The sequence below is a fragment of the Rousettus aegyptiacus genome, unplaced genomic scaffold, assembly GCF_014176215.1.
Source record: "Rousettus aegyptiacus isolate mRouAeg1 unplaced genomic scaffold, mRouAeg1.p scaffold_m13_p_4, whole genome shotgun sequence".
NCBI lineage: Eukaryota > Metazoa > Chordata > Mammalia > Chiroptera > Pteropodidae > Rousettus > Rousettus aegyptiacus.
In genome coordinates this window covers 85,294,885-85,312,546 of record NW_023416307.1, presented here as the reverse complement: position 1 = coordinate 85,312,546, position 17,662 = coordinate 85,294,885, and the positions used below count along the sequence as shown (strand labels likewise).

The window sequence follows — 17,662 nt, the reverse complement described above, 5'->3', positions numbered from 1 at the left end:
GGTGGCAAGTGCCAGTGAGCAAGCGCTTTTCTTCTGGTGAAACGTTTTTTTAGTTGCATAGGCCAAATCAAGTCATATTGACAAACTCAACTTCAAGAGGAAGAGAAATGGTCTTCATGGTCATTTTTATAACTTACAGTTTATTACACTCTACTGTATATAATTGAGAACCACTTGACGATCTTTTCTAACCCGGTTAAAAAAAAAAGTTAAAAACCTCATTTTATGACATAACACATTATAAAACCTGAAATATATCTGATGAGGCCATACCTATGTGAGTTTTGTTTGCCTATAAATTGAAAAATTAACAAAGGAAAACAGCATGTTCTTATATCTCTTGAAGAACACTCAATCATTGTGAAGGTAAGATTATTGGATTAGGTAAATACAAAAAAAAAAAAATAGAACAAAAGCTATGAGTCGATGCTACACTTCCTGAGAACCTGGTTCTCTTTTAATGATCCCTTTAACAAACAGACATTTTAACATTATTACATTTGTTTATTCAGTCAATAAATACTCCTTATGTAAAATTTAGGGAGTAGACATTAGAAGTCAATGATTTATATTAATTCATAATCATCATTTAAAGAATTTAATTTGTTTTTATCCAATCTGCCCTCCTCTTCTAAAATTATCTCATAAATACAATTAAGATAAGAAAAAAACAATTAATACAATTATAATCTAAGCTCCCCAAAGACAGATATTTTTATTACTTGTTTATTACTGAATCTCAAGTGCTAGAAAACTGCTAAGCCCATAGAGGTACTCAATAAATATTTGTAGAATCCTCAGAGGGGATCTGAGAATTTTGTTATATTATCTAAACCAGATATCTAGTGCTTTTACATAATATATGTTGCTAGCAATCTATCCAAACAAATCTCAGAGTGAAGACTAACCATTGGAATTTAATGGAGACAGTCACAAGACCCAAAATAAGAACAGGCAAGAGGTGACGACAACCTTAAAGAAGCACTCTCTAGAAAACAAATTGGAAGCTTATACTGAAGGAGGATTTAAGAGAATACAAGACAAATGCAGATACCAAAATAGTGGGAGAGTTTTGTCTTAGACATTCAGTTAATTCTTTAGGGAAAAAAAAATGTCGTGCTTAAATATTCAAAATTCTTTATTAGTGATCTTTCCTTTACATTTTTTTCTTTTTTTCTTTTCTTTTTGTCTTGTCTTTTTGTTTTTTTTTCCATTTTTTTCTTTCTTTTTTCTCTCTCTTTCTCTCTCTCTCTTTTTTTTTTTTTTTTTTTTTTTTTTTTTTACTTTTCACAGATTCGTGGTGGAAAACTGATGATCTCCAACACCAGGAAAAGTGATGCAGGAATGTATACCTGCGTTGGCACCAATATGGTGGGGGAAAGAGACAGTGATCCAGCAGAGCTGACTGTCTTTGGTAAAATTCTCTTTTAAATTAGAAATTACGATTTAAATCTACTTGTTCATTGCTTTTAAATATGTTAATATTAGACACTAGGCCGTATAGGGACAGTTACTTATGACTTGTGATGCACAGTGACAGATTAGAATTGTGTTCTGGTTTTGTCTTTAAGATGAAATTTTTGATATGAAGAAAAATAAAACTTATAAAATGTTAATTCGCCTACTTTATTCATATATTTGTAAGACCACCTTTTGTCAGAATGTAAACAATTGCTTTTTCTCAAAATCTGTTTGAGATGTTATATTCATCTAAAGTTTATTACTCAGTACACTGTGATATGTTTATTAAGTACCTATACTATGTACAAGACACAGGATAATTTTTTTTTTTTTAAATTAAAGTGCCGTCCAAAGACATTTCACTTGTTTTCTACTTTTAAACATTTCAAATTGAGGTCATTCGCAGTTTTAAAGCATTATAAAAAGATTAGCTGCTGTATATATTCACATAAGTAATCAAAATTAGAAAAATCCATAAACTATCTTGCTATGGTATTTATGTTTCTTCAACTTTAAGAACCAAATGGACTATTTAGTTGAAATCATTCAATTAATAGGCTAAAACATGATAGATCTATATCACAGAAATAGTGGATTAATCAATAGGAAGGAAAAAAATTGAGTATTAGGATGGTTGACTAAATAAAATTAAGGAAAATACTATAGAACAGGTGTGAAAAATTGAAGGAAAATTAATATGATGGAAAACTCAGGAAAACAAAGATTCTAAACATACTAGAAAATGAACATTCCTTCAGAAGACATTAAAGTGCCATTCAAATCTCCATATGGAGATATAATATCACATATAAACATGCACACCTGTACACATATTTATATGCGTACACATACATAAGATTTAACTATTGTGGATATTATGTGATTTTCTTTATAGCATATGAGGAATAATTAAGATTTTTAAATTACTTATCGTGTCAGTAAAATAAGTGATAAAATCTGGTTTCTGGTCATTATTCTAGAACATGCCTGAGGATAGCATCAAAATCCTGCATACCTCCCTAAAGGAACTTCTCTTGTTTGGGAAGTGCCATCCTATGGTTTAATGAGAGTGCCAAGATGCAAAAAGAGCGATTTCATGATTTCCATTACATTTAGAGCATTTAGAGTCTACTTTATGAATATGTACCAGGGTGAAGGCCTCTCTTTTCAATCACTCCGACTACCCAGGAATCTCTGGAATACTCCCTGTGGATATTAAGCAGCTTGAAGTCCCAAATGACAAAACCATGAGAAATGTCATAATTTATTAAAAGAATTGAGAAGTAAAAATAAAATTGTTCAAGTATACATATACATCTCTGTCCTGCAGAGCTCTGACAAGCATCAATTTGCCATTAAATTTTAAGCAGTCATCTGTAAGAGCCCAAAATATACTTTACTCTGAAATGAATAAAATAGTTTTGCCTAGTAAGATATAAAAGTAGTGGTCACTGAACATTATCATTGAAAACCCATGAGAACAGCTTTTCTATTTAAAGAAATGCTCATCGCTATTTTTCCATAACTACTACAAGCTTTGAACAGGAAAGTGTTGCATTACAGCTGTATATACTAGCTCCAAAAGGAAATTGAAAGTGTTTAATCTCATTACCAAAGCAATTAGACTTAGCAAAATGTTATCATGTTATGAAATATATACCCTACTTTCCCTAAAGACATGACAAGAAATATAGAACATTCCTAAACATGTCAGGAATTACAGGGGAACTTCTAAATTATTTTGAAAATAGCTATAAACCAAAGAGATTAAATTTGTCTAGAGGCGGTTCCTCTTGAGAAAGCTGAGAAATGTTTATCTGATGATGTAAACAAGTCAGAACTGACCTAAGGGGTTATAAGTACAATGTTAAGTTGAAGGAAAATCTAAAATTCCATTAATGATTAAAAAATAATAATAATAAAATAAAATAATTAAAATAAAAAAACCCAGCATCCAAACCCAGGAACAAAAGCTAAAAACAGTAGAGATGATCTAATCAAGGATGTGACAAATATTTCATGAGAGAAACCCCTTCTGTACTTTGATTTTACGTCAGTGCTCTTGCATACAGTGTGTTCTCTAATAAATCTCTTTATATTTTATCGTTATTAGATAGTATCATCTCTGACCTAAGGTTTATAAAAGTAAAACCAGTTACATTTTCATCTCTCTTCTCTCTGAACTTTATTTTCATGGAACAGCATTTCTGTTTTAAGAAATCTGGCTACAGGAAGTTTTTAAATGTCCTTGGCAATCCAATCTTTAACATATGTTATACAGAAAAGTAACTGATAATATTTCACTATAATTCAAAAATATAATTTACTTAAAATGGCAGGAGAAACAATGAAAGAAATACAGGGTCTTTGTCAATACAATGGTCATCTTTAAGCATTTTGATTTTTTAGTAAGTGGTCTTGGACTAAGACATTTTTTAGTTTTATTTTTTATTTTTTAAATTTAAATTTACTTATTTATTTGGTGACATTGGTTAATGAAATCCAATAAGTTTCAACTGTACACTTGAACAGTAAATAAAATATATATGTTTACACTGTGTTGTTCACCTCCCATAGTTAGATTTTTTTTTGTCACCACATATTTAACCCTTTTTGCCCCATCTACCTCTCTCTTCCCCACTACTCTCTGGGAACCACTAGTCTATTGTCCATGTCCATGAGTCTCTGTTTGTTTGACCTGTTCATTTGTTGCTTTTAGGTTTGTATCCCACATATAAGTGATAGCATGTGATTTTCAACTTTTTCTGTCTTATTTTGTTTAGCATAACTCTCTCAAAGTCCATCCATGTTGTCGCAAAGGGCAATATTTCTTCTCTTCTTATGTGAGTAATATCTCATTGTATATATGTACCACAGCTTCTTTATCCAGTTATCTATCCTAGAAAACTTCAGTTGCTTCCGTGTCCTGGCCACCGTGAATAATGTTGCTATGGACATTAGTGTGCAAATATTTTTTCGGATATGAGTTTTCAAGTCTTTGAGGTAAATACCCAGTAGAGAGATTGTTGGGTCATATGGTAGATCAACTGTTAGTTTTTTGAGGAAGCGCCATGCTGTTTTCCATAGTGGCTGTACCAATTTGCAGTCCTACCAGCGATGTATGAGTGTTCCTTTTTCTCTGCATCCTGTCCAACATTTGTTAATAATTATCCTGTTGATTATAGCTATTTTAACAGGTGTGAGATGGTATCTCATTGTGGTTTCGATTTGCATTTCCCTAATAGCTAGTGATGTCGAGCATCTTTTTATATATCTGTTGGCCATTTGTATGTCCTCTAGGGAGAAGTGTCTGTTTAGGTCCTCTGCCCATTTTTTGATTGAATCTGTTTGTTGTTGTTATTGTTTTTGTTGTTGTTGTTGTTGTTGTTGAGTTGTATGAGTTCTTTGTATATTTTAGATATTACGCCCTTATCAGAGGCATTGCTTGCAAATATATTTTCCCATTCAGCTGGTTGTCTCTTTACCTTGCTGATGGTTTCTTTTGCTGAGCAGAAGCTCTTTAGTTTGGTATAGTCACATTCATTTATTTTAGCATTTACTTCCCTTGCCTATGAAGTCAAATTCATAAAATCCTCTTTGAGTTTGGTTCCTATGTTTTTTCTATGAACTTTATTATTTCAGGTCTTATATTCTGGCCTTAATCCATTTTGAATTAATTTAGGTGTATGGAGATACAGTCTAGTTTCATCTTTTGCAGGTGGCTTTCCAATTTTCCAAACACCATTTATTGGAAAGACTTTCCTTTCTCCACTGTATACTTTTGGCTTTTTCATCAAAAATTATTTACCCATATAAATATGGGTTTACTTCTGGACTCTCGATTCTGTTCCACTGGTCCATGTGTCTGTTTTTCTAACAATACCATGCCATTTTGATTATTGTCGCTTTGTAGTATAATTTGGGCAGAATGAGACCTCAAGCCTTGTTTTTTTTTTCTCAGTATGGCTTTGGCAATTTGGTGTCTTTTGTGCTTCCATACAAATCTGATAATCTTTTTGTTCTATTTATTTAAAAAATGCCTATGAAATTTTGACAGGGATTGCATTAAATCTGCAAAATGGTTTAGGCAATAAGGTTATTTCAACTATGCTGATTTTTCCAACCCAGGAACACAGAATATCTTTTCATTTCTTTGTATCTTCTTCTATTTCTTTTAATAGGATTTTACAGTTTTCATTATATAGGTCCTTCACATGTTTCGTTAGATTTATTCCTAGGTATTTTATTTTTTGTTGCAATTTAAAAAGGAATTATTTTTACACTTCTTCTGACACTTCGTTATTAGAATATATGAACACTATAGATTTTTGAACATTGATCTTTGTACTCAGAAACTTTACTGTATTTGTTTATTTTTTCTAGTAGTGTTCTTGTGGCATCTTTAGAGTTTTCTATATAGAGAATCATATCATCCGCAAATAGTGACAGTTAGATTTCTTTTTCCTACTTGGATGCCTTTTATATCTTTCTCTTGTCTGATTGCACTCATTAGGACCTCCAATGTTATATTGAATGGCAGTGGTGATAGTGGACAGCCTTGACTTCTTCCCAGTCTTAGAGGGATTTTTAAAATTTTTTTCACCATTAAGTATAATGTTGTCTGTGGGTTTTTCATAGATGGCCTTAATTATGTTAAGGTACTTTCCTTCTATACTAATTTTGTTAAGTGTTTTGATCATAAATGGGTGCTCTATCTTGTCAAAGGCTTTTTCTGCATCTATTGATATGATCATATGATTCTTATTTCTTAATTTGTTTATGTGGTGTATGACATTAGTTGATTTGTATATGTTGAACCATCCCTGTGCCCCTGGGTGAAGCTTACTTGATTGTTACATATAATCATTTTAATATGTTGCTGTATTCGATTCACTAGTATCATATTTAGGAGTTATGCATCTGTGTTCGTGAGAGATATTGGTCTGTAATTTTCTTTTTTTTATATTATCTTTACTATATTTTGGTATCAGGGTAATATTGACCTCATAAAATGAAGTGTGAAATATCGTCTCCTCTATGATTATTGGAAAGAGTTTGAGGAGATGAGGTATTAAATCTTCTTTGAATGTTTTGTAGAATTCTCTGGTAAAGCCACCTGGTTCTGTACTTTTCCTTTTTGGTAGATTTTTGATGATTGTGATGATTGTTTCAATTTCCATACTGCTGATTGGACTACTTAGATTTTTAAGTCCTTCTTGACTCAGTCTAGAAAGGTTGTATTTTTCTAAGAACAGGTCCATTTCTTTTAGATTATTAAATTTGTTGTTATATACTTTTTCATTGTGTTCTTGTATGATCCTTTGTATTTCAACAGTGTCTGTCATAATTTCCACTCTTTCATCCCTGATTTTGTTATTTGTGTCCTTTCTCTTTTTTCTTTAGTGAATCTAGCCAAGGGTTTGTCAACTTTATTAACTTTCTCAAAGAATCAGCTCTTTGTTGCATTTATTTTTTCTACTGTTTTTTTTTTTCCTTTGTTTTCAATTTCATTTATTTCTGCTCTAATTTTGAATATTTATTTCCTTCTGCTGACTTTAGGCTTCATTTGTTCTTCCTTTTCTAGTTTTCTAAGATGAAGCATTAGGTTGTTTATTCAGGCTCATTCCTGTTTTTGGAGATAGGCCTGTAACGATATGAACTTTATGACTGCTTTTGCTGTGCTCCAAAAATTTTTATATGTTATACTATCATTATCATTCATTTCTATGTATTTCTTGATCTCTCTTTTTATTTCTTCTCTGGCTCAGTTATTCTTCAGTAGCATGCTGTTTAATCTCCATGTATTTGTGGTTCTTCCCATTTTCTTTTATAGTTGATCTCTAGTTTCAAAGCATTATGATCAGAGAATACAGTTGGTATGATTTCAACCCTCTCATATTTGTTGGGGCTATCTCTCAATCCTTGAGAATGTTCCATGTCCACTAGAGAAGAATGTATAAGCAGCTGTTTTGGGATGGAAGGCTCTGTAAATGTCAATTATATCCAATTGGTCTAATGTGTCATTTAGGGTGTTATGTCCTTATTGATTTTTGTTTGGATGATCCATTCATATCTGACAGTGGGGTATTTAGGTCCCCTACTATGATAGTGTTTTGGTCTGTTTCTCCTTTTAGTTCTGTTAGTAATTGCTTTACATATTTCGGGGCTCCCTGATTGGGAGCATAGGTATTAATAAGTGTTATGTATATTTGGTGCATGATTCCCTTTACCTTTTTTATTTTGAAGTCTATTTTGTCCAATATTAGTACCAGTACTACCGCTTTTTTCTGAATGCCATTTGCTTGAAATATCATTTTCCACTCTTTCACTTTGAGTCTATATTTGTCTTTGGAATTGAGACGTGTCTCCTGGAGGCAGCACATGGTTAAGTTTTGTTTTTTGGTCCAATCCGCAATTCTGTGCCTTTTTATTGGTGAGTTCAGTCCATTTACATTTAGGGTGATTATTGAAATATGAGGTCTTCTTATAGCCATTTTATCTTTTGCTTTCTGGTAGCTCGGTGTTTCCATTGCTTCCTTGTCTTTATGTTTCTGTTTTCTTTATTTTGGTTGGCTTTTGTGCATTTTATCATAAAACAGCTTCTTGTTTTATGCTATATATTTGAGTTCTGAATCTTTGGCATGTGGTTAAAATTACGAATACGTAAAGGATAGTTATGTGCGTGCGTGCGTGCGTGTTTGTGTGTGTCTGTGTAAAACTGTCATCCATTTTCTTCTGCGAGTGCCTTATCTCCATTCCCCTTTGTGAATTTGGATCTTTGAATACTCCTCTTTTCGGTCATTGCTTCAATTTGTTCCTATGCATGCAGAAGTTCATTACTATCTTGCTATAATAATTCTCATCTTATTATTTAAGCTTATAATGCCCTGTTTTTAGTAAAGATTGCACTCCTTTCCTTCTATTTGCCTGATAGTAACTTTACTCCTAATTATGTATTTATTTTTGATAATTTTGTTTTAGGTGAGCTGACTTCTTTCAGTATTTTCTGTAATGCAGGCCTCATACTAGAGAATTTTCTTAATTTTTGTATATCTGGAAAGGTGTTTATTTCTTCTTCATATCTAAAGGAGGGCTTTGCTGGATTCATTACTCTTGGCTGATTGTTCCTTTCATTTAACATTTTGAATATTTGATTCCATTCCTTTCTGGCTTATAATGTTTGTGCAGAGAAGCCCTACCATAATTTAATGGGTTTTCCTTTATAGATTACTATCTTCTTTTCCCTGGCTGCCTTGAGAATTCTGTCTTTGTTGTTGATTTTTGAAAACTTTAATACAAAGTATCTTGGTGGAAGCCTTTTTGTGTTGAGATAATTGGGTGTTCTGTTGAATATTTGAATTCCAAACTCTAGCTCATTCCTCAGATTTGAGAAATTCTCATCAACTATTTGTCTGAAAATGCTTTCTAGTCCCTGTTTTTGTTCCTCCCCTTTGAGGATTTCCATTATTCTTATATTCCTTTCATTTCATATTTTGAATATGTGATTGCACTCCTTTCTGGCTTGTAAAATCTTGAGAATCTGGCAATAATCTAATGGATTTTCCTTTATAACTTACCATCTTCTTCTTCCTGGCTGCCCTGAGAATTGTTTCTCATTGATTTTTGATAATTTTAATACAATGTGTCTTGGTGAAGGCCTTTTTTGCATTGAGATAATTGGATGCTTCGTTGACTTCTTGAATTCCAAGCTCCAGCTCCTTCCATAGATTTGAAAAATTCTCACAACTGTTTGTCTGAAAATGCTTTTTGTCCTTGCTCCTTTTTCTTGCCTTCGATAAAGCCCATTATTCTTATGTTTCCTCTCCTGTTAGTATCAGCTAGTTCTTGTATTTCTCTTTCAGTATTTTTCATTCTTTGCTTTCTCTCTTCTTCCTTCTGATTTATTTTTAGATTTCTGTCTTCGATATTACTGATCATTTCCTCCATTTGGTCAATTCCATTTCCCAAGCTTGCCATTTCATTTTTCAACTCTTGCAGTGTGTTCTTTATCTCTAGAAGTTCTATTCTGTTTTTCTTTTTTTTTTTTTTTTTTAGAGTTTGAATTTCCTTTTTAAAGAATTTATTCTATTCATCTCATTATCTTTTCAGTTCCTGAAATTGTTGATAAGAATCATTTTGGATTTCATTGAGTTTTTTCAGAAGTACCATCATGAATTCTCTGTCATTTAAGTTGCATATTTTTATATCTGTAAGCTTATTTTCTAGAGCTTTTTCTCTTTCTTTCTGAGATGCCTTGTCACCCTGGTTGTTTATGGTTTTTAATGGACTATTTCTCCTCCTGGGCATTAGTGGAACTGCATTTTGCTTTTTTTTTTTTTTTTTCCCTAGAAAGATTTATTATATAAAGGCCTCTCTTTAGCCTGTCGCAAAGCAGCAGTTTTTCTTTTGATTTCCAGTAGGTGGCTTCTAAGCCTCTTGGATCCTTGCTTTATATAAAGCCTTAATAATGCCTTTTTTTTTTCTTGTTGTTTACTTACACTCGCTACCCTCAGTCTCAGTCCCTGTCAGTCATTGTTTTGGTAGCGTTTGCTCAGAGTCCTCTGGGGCTCTGTGGTGCTCAGTCTTAGAGGATATGGGGGGAGGGACCCTCTGGGTTGGGGTATTAGGGCTACGGTTCAGCCTTGCATTTTGCAACCACGGAGGGTAAAAATCAACTGTCATTTCTCTGCCATCCTCCCTTCTCTGCTATCCCCACTTCTCTGCTTTCTGCCCTGATGACTGGCCCCTGCTGCTGGCCACATGGATGTTTAGGGAATTAGCCACACCTTCTCCCATCCCCTCCTCCTACAAGGAGCTCCAGTTGTGAGAGGCAGCTTCTTTGTTTTGCCCAGTCCACTGCCCACGGGGTTCTGACTTATGGCAGTTCTTATGCACAGATCCCACTCTCAGACATGCTGGTGTGAAGTTTTGGTGTTTTTTTATTGAGTTTTAGACATTCAGCTTATTGTTGTTTCAAGGGGAGAGATTTTGGGATGTCTCTCACTCTGCCATGTTTCTTGACATTTTTTTTAGTTTTAAAATTGCAACTTATATTTTAAAAATTTGCCCTTTAGACAAAGACATGACCAGTGTAATTTAATGTTCAAAAAATTACTATACCATACTTCATGAATCATTCATTCTTTTTTGTTCTTTTAAAAATATTTACTGACCATAAAATAACATCCTTGTTAACTGTGTGGTACCATTTCTAAAAGTTATAAACACTCATCATAGTGTAAATGGACATTAAAATCTATGGGAGAGTCTAGATGCCTTTGTAATGAATACTCCATAGCACTTTACGTATGTAAATTAAATTTTCAAGATCCTGAAGACAGAGAAACTAGAGTTAAATTATATAGTTAAGTTTTTAATTATGAGTAGCTTTGGAATATCTGTTATCTAAAATTTAAGTGGTATTAAAAAAAATAACAGGAATATTTTCCAAATGGTTTTAAATATTGAATGAAGCAATATATGTAGAAGATTTTATATGTTAAATATCTAATAGACATTAGAAATATGAAGTTACAATGAAATAGAAAAATATCTTGCCCCTACCCTCCCACTTTGCTCCCCCCTACACACACACACACAGAGTTCTCATCTTTAAACATAATACAAGCCTATTTTATCTTTTTCTTCTGGGATTTATATCCATATTTTTAAATATGTGCTTATTCTGCAATTTTTTGTATTATTTTGACTTCCTGTTTTGGAAGATGATGATTCGACCCACTTAAAACCCATTCTCCACCTTCTTACCTACACTTTACCTTCTTTTTATCCTTCCAGTATATTGACTTTAGAAACATTGGTTATATTAATATTCAGAATTTGAGTTATTATAACTATGTAAATATTACCTGTAAACTAATTGTTATGCTGTTATGATGGCATTTCTTTTCTGGTACTACATTTCTTTTCTTTTGAGTTAATAATAAACACATTTTTTCTTTCACTTATTTCTGTCTACACCTATCATGAGTTCTTGAAATCTCTAACAGAAAGTTTAAAATCCTTTAAATTCTGTTTAGTTATTAAGTCCACCCTCACTATAGCCTTCTGGGAGGCCTCAGATTGCCCTCCTAATCCTACTAGGCTGGATATTGTCTAGGTCTACTCCAGAAACATCATCCTGGTATTTATCTTCCCTTTTCTCTGATGCTGAGTTTTCCATTTCCTACATCCTGTATGTTTTTCTTGGTTAACTTCTATATTCAGAATAGTGTTTTTCTCTTGCTTTCTCCCTGATTGGAGCCTAGAGTTCTTCCAGAACATAATACCTTTATTTTACCCAAAACTTAATTGTTATTTTAGCTTCTTGTATTTTTTTGCCAGAATATTGAAATTGCCACTCCAATAATATTTAGCTTTTGCTGTTGCTATTGGGACAACTATGTACTGACCTCTATGTGATAAATTTTTCTTTTTTCTCTTTCTAAACTTTTAATACTGTCTCTTTATCTTAGTATTCTAAAAAATTTCAATATCATGACTTGTTTTGGCACTTTTTTTTTCTTTTACTGGTTAGACACTTAGTAATCTCAATCTAAAAACTCATTATCCAAGTAATTCAAAGAAATATTCTCTCCCATTTTTTAAAATTTATTTCTTCGTCAAACATATATTCATTCATTAGATATTAAACCTTTTAGGTCTTTATTTTCTCTAATTATTCCTTACTTACCTCATCCTATTTCTGTTTCACAGATGTTTTAATTTCTCTTGTTTCTCAGGATTTTAATAACTGTTTACTTTTTTAAAAAATAAAATTTACTTGTGATACTTTCCCGCTTTTGTTTCTTCTGCGAATTCTACCCTCCTTCTCCGTATCATTCTTTAACACTGGAGGCTTTCTTCAGATGTCCAGTGCATTATTGTTTATTTATAAATAGTGTTCACTAAAAAGACTATTGGAAACTGTATCAACTGATGGCTTTTTTGGTAGAATAATTAGATTGGAATTAGCCATTTTGTTGGGGATGAGAACCGAGGTTGGGCCTGGTGATGTTGATCTTCAGTTATTGGATGAATAATAATAGTTTGTGGCCTGAGTGTAGTTGAGATACTCAGAGACAAAGCAATGAGGGAAGATGTCTCAGAACCAAATCTTGGGAAATATCTGAGTTTTATTGATAATCTATAGCCTTCATTTAAAAATTCAAAAAATCATGTGTTATTAAAATTAAGATGATTGGTAGGACCAATATAGTTTTTTTAAAAAACAATATTTACCTGCAAGCTTTAAAACAATGAAATATTTTCTAGTCATATGTCTTGAGCATATACTATGTGTCAAGCTTCGTTTAAGTGTAGTGTTATGAATAAACAGGTTCCTTGCTCTCACTGAGACTCTCATATCGAAACTTCGCCTCTAAAACATGGTTAAAAGGCATGTTTTTTTTCCCTCTAAGAACATTTACCAATGTTTATATTTACTTCACAAGATGATTTCTCTGAGGCCAAAAAAAAAAAAAAAATTCTTAGAGGGAAAAGAAATTAATGTACCAGAGACTTGGTTAATCACACATTCAGATAGACTGATCTTTTTCAATCTATCCAATATTTCACATTAAATGGCTATCATAATTCATGTCCGTCCATATAATTCCAGTTAAATAAAAGGACATACCGAGGCTAGCCATCTAACTTTGCAATTTAACAGACTACAGAGTAGCAGTTCCTTTTGGGTCAACTGAAGCTAGGACAAGCTTTACAAGCAATGTTTTGCTCTAATGTCCTTTTATTGAATAGGTTTGGTGTTATAGGACTTAAAGGACTCTACCTATGTAATTATTCCCACAGCACTACATTTATAATGACAATCAAAATTTATTTTAAAATTGTTAAAATTGTCCTAGTGTAGCTATCATGCTACAGCTGCTGGGAATTTTATGGCTATAGTCAGTGAGTATACAGTTGAAAAGAGAACTTTATTCCCTGGGCACTAAATTGCCTTCATAGTAGCATGTAAATAAGAAACTTAAGAGATATCATGCAATGATATTTTAGATTGATCATATTTTGTATTAAACTGAATATTTTTCTTTCTATTATCAACATAACTACAATGAAACTTAGCATTTTATTTTATAACAGCCACATGTAAAGTTGGATTTTCCTGAATACAACTTGGAACTAAATTGTTCTGACTACTTGAGAGCTGTATTTTATATAGTATCACACTGCCAAACAACACTGCTGTCTCAAGAGAGATTAACCTTGTAAGCAAGTTATGCAGGTGATTCAAATCCAGTTAATCTCACATTAAAAAAAAAAAAAAATGTTAATTGCATTGGCAAAGACATTGCCTTTTGATCACTCCACAGCTATATAATTAGGGATCCAGCCATTCAGAGGAACTCTAATCTAATTGATAAGCAGTTAGGGAACAGCCCTTGAGATTTCTCACCTTGTTTTTCGATAAGCAATCTGACATAAGGTGATAACATGGACATGTCAGTGATCTTATTTTGACATGTCTTAAAATTGTCCATTATTCAGTAGTTCAAGATGTTTCATATATATTTATTTTAATTGTGCAAAGCTTCCTGGGATACAAACTCCATGGGCATTAATGGGTATTAAATGAGATCACTTATTAGTTTACTGGATGATTCTTTTATCAACTTAACTTTCTAATTCTTCTAACTTTACATTTCTTTGCAGGTGATTTTGACACAAAGTAATTAGGTCCAGGACATTTCTTTGTAATTTTTATAATTTCTGTCTGAAAGAGACATGGCTTTGTATTTGGTTTATGCTAATAATAGTAGCCACTGCAAAGGCAAAGCATTTAAAATAAATTTATGCCTGTGTAGTTTCTTTAATCTTTAATATTTATGTTTCTGATTCTTAGATTTTCTGAAAATAAAAATAGTCAAAGAAATTGAAAAACTTTTTACAAAAATAATTTATTTAAATAAATGACAGACAAATCTAGTTTTAACATACAGTTTTTTTGTAGGCAGTTAAAATTGTAAAGTAGAGGTAAGCTTTGTATAATTGGCAGAAAACAGTTTGAATAATGAATCATATGATTTAGAGATGATTGCTGTAATGAGTGCTATGGAAATTCTCAGACAAGTACTTGAAAACTTGTGACCAAACTTCAGTGCAGTCGTAAATTTTGATGTTATTTTGTTGGAAGGCACATTCTAAGATACTCAGGTATAAAATCCATCCTGATGTGCCATGTATATGTAAATGACTTTCATCTTGGTTATTTTTTGCACTGCTCTCTTTTTTAATCAATTGAATTACATTTTCCACCAATGTTAGGCTTCCAAAAATTCTATACCACATACACTCCTGTGGTTATCTAGTTGCTAGGCAACTAGACTCTGCTTGAGGGCAGAAGGGAATAGAGAAGGTTCATTGTGAAGCTCTCCACTCCTGCTGAGTTCATCAGAACAGCAGCAGGGGATCCTATATCTTGCTTCTTCTTGAAATTATAAATTAGGTGCTTCCATGTGTCTCCAAATAAAATAGTGGGGCTTAGAACATGTAAGATACCTAAAAACTCTCAAGGATTCTGATGGCATTCCTTCGATGAAGAGACAACTTTAGTTTTGTGACAAGTCTAGGTAAAGTATGCTCATATTAATTAGACTCATATGTTATAATTTTATGACTGGTAGGATATTGAAGGAAACATACAAAAACAGTTCTTGAAAATATTTCTCTGTGTTTCAACTAGACTTACATACTGTTGTGTAATTTATTTTATAGTTAATGTCATGTCATGAAAATTTTTCATGATAGAGAGATGATAGATAGATGATAGATAGATAGATAGATAGATAGCCTTAACATTACAATGACTTACCAGTTACAATTTATCCTAACATTGCCCATTTTCCGAGACTGCCAGCATTGCTATTATATCCTATGCAGTTCTTATTTTTTGTTGCATAACAGTTATTGTTCTATGTTGTATTACTATGTGTATAAGCAATGGTTATTCTAGTTCTCTGGTACACTTTCTTTCCTTTTCTTATTATTAATATTGGCATGTATATCTTGTTCCTGACTTTAATAAACATGACTTTCATACTATTTTTATATTTTTTGCATTTAATTTCTTATAAAAAATCTTTATCATGCTTAAGAAGTTTCTTTGCATTCTTTCTTTATTAAGATTTTTAATCTGTGTTTTTCTACACATATAGAGATGATCATATTTATTTTTCCCCTCTATAATTAGTCCTTTTTATCTTATTAATTAAGATGCATTAGACTTCAAGTAACAAAAACCTGAGTAACAGGTTTATTTTTCTCATATCTAACATGTCTACACACATGCACAAATGCACATGTGCGTGCAGGAACCCTATGTCTATACTTTACCTGCTATTCTGTTACAGTTTGTTAAATGGCAACTTGAGAGTCTTTCTAGACTTTTCTTTTTTCACCCATGATTGTTCATTCAGGTCTGATATCTCTTTATTCTGTCCCCTTTTCCTTATCCCCTGAACTGCTGGTTCAGTCTAAGCTGAAATGATTTCTTACAATAACCGTTAGACCTAATTCACTGCTTCATGTTTCTCTGCTAATTTATCTTTCACAGATTCGTCAATGTAATTTTTCATATTTTTATTAAAAATGTAGCTTCCTAACTTAAAATCTTTTAACAACTTTCTATTACTTTCAGTGCAGAACTCACATTTCTTGACATGGCCTACAAAACACTTCATGGTCTTGAGTAGCTTCATCTCCTACTACTTTTCCCATGAGATCAAGCTTCTGTCTGTTCATCAGCTACCAAGCTTGAACCCTGGCATAAAAGTTGTACTAACATGTGATGAATGAATGAGTGGACAAAGAAAAGACTTCTCTCAGCTTGCTCATCTATATGCCAGGTTATAGTACAATATCCCCATTAAAATCAGCTGGGCCAGAAAGAGTCCCCGGACACATCATTTCGTATTCTCAAAAATATCAATAGTACCCTAGCTCTGTTTTGAGCATTGGATCGTTGCAGCTTTTAGATGAATTGAATAAACTCCCCAAGTGATGGCAAAGAAAAAGTCAATCTTACATTCTATTCTAATGATTCATTTTCGCTATTAACATTCCAAGCATTTTATAAGGAGATACTGATCCTATTGCCTATTTACTGCCAGAAACAATAGCTCAGTATCAACTATACCAGCATGAAAATAGCTGTTTAGTGCACATGGTGTTCATAGTTCAAAAGGAACAAAATCCTTTCATCCAACATTTGTTTTATTTCCATTGCAGAGGGGGTATACTTAGCTGTTAATTGATTCTACTACCTAAAATCTTTAAAGCAATCTTTGTTTCCTAAGTTTTTTTGGATTATTTCTAAATTCTACATTAAAAAAAATTCATGATAAAATCCTATTAGTCTTGTTTTATGGCTTGGGATTTTGAGATTTCAAAGTACAGATATTTGAGCATATGTAGGTCTGTGTCTTAAAGAAAATTTTAATTCCTACTGTCAGTTTCACAGTGGAGAGACACAGTTGTCTTTCTTCTCAATATCAATGTTGGTTGACTTCATTGCAATAAAATATGGCTCTTGTAATTCACACATTTGTTTTATAAATATGGATCTTTAGTCAATAAAATCATATAGTTCCATTCTATGCTCAACATATGTTATTTAAAGTGATTTATTTTCTTTAAAGGTTTTTTGTTAAATATGTTTCAGTTCTTGTGCCGCTGTATTCACATATTTAAATTGGGTTTGAAACTAAAGTCTAAGTGACTAAATATGACCATATGGCCAGATATATTGTGTCAACTCCCTATGGATTTCATATTTTTTCCCTGACTTCTTCTTTTAGTTCAATAAGTAGCAGCATTTTGGACTAGCCTATGATTTGGAAACATGTGTTTGTAAAAATTTAAATGATAATTTTATCGTATCAGACACTTACCAAAAAAGGAAGAAAGTAGACAAGGAGCTGAAGTGCTTAGAGTTTTGTAAAACTACTTTTTGTTTTATATTTCTCTTACATGATTAGATTCTTATAAAAAAGCTGTTATTTTTTCCTAGCTTTATATAGAAGGCTAATAGTGTGATATACAAATTAACATCAAGGGATCAAAGTATGAAAACATCAAAATAGAATGTTAGAGAAACAAATAAATGTAAAAATTAAGTAAAGAAAAAATGGACAAATATCTGGAACACATAGGAAAAGATAATCAAAAGTAGCCTTAGCAA

The 17,662-nt window shown here is 32.2% G+C and overlaps 1 protein-coding gene across 33 annotated transcripts in view; it reads left to right on the top strand.

Moving 5' to 3' along the window:
* Positions 1-17,662, top strand: part of ROBO2 (roundabout guidance receptor 2) — a 1,504,157-nt gene that overhangs the window by 1,337,612 nt on the left and 148,883 nt on the right. For all 33 annotated transcript variants that reach the window (XM_036220094.1, XM_036220092.1, XM_036220091.1 and 30 more), the window contains one exon: positions 1,294-1,414. In XM_036220094.1, the coding sequence (XP_036075987.1) occupies positions 1,294-1,414 (121 nt within the window). The remainder of the gene's footprint in view (positions 1-1,293; positions 1,415-17,662) is intronic.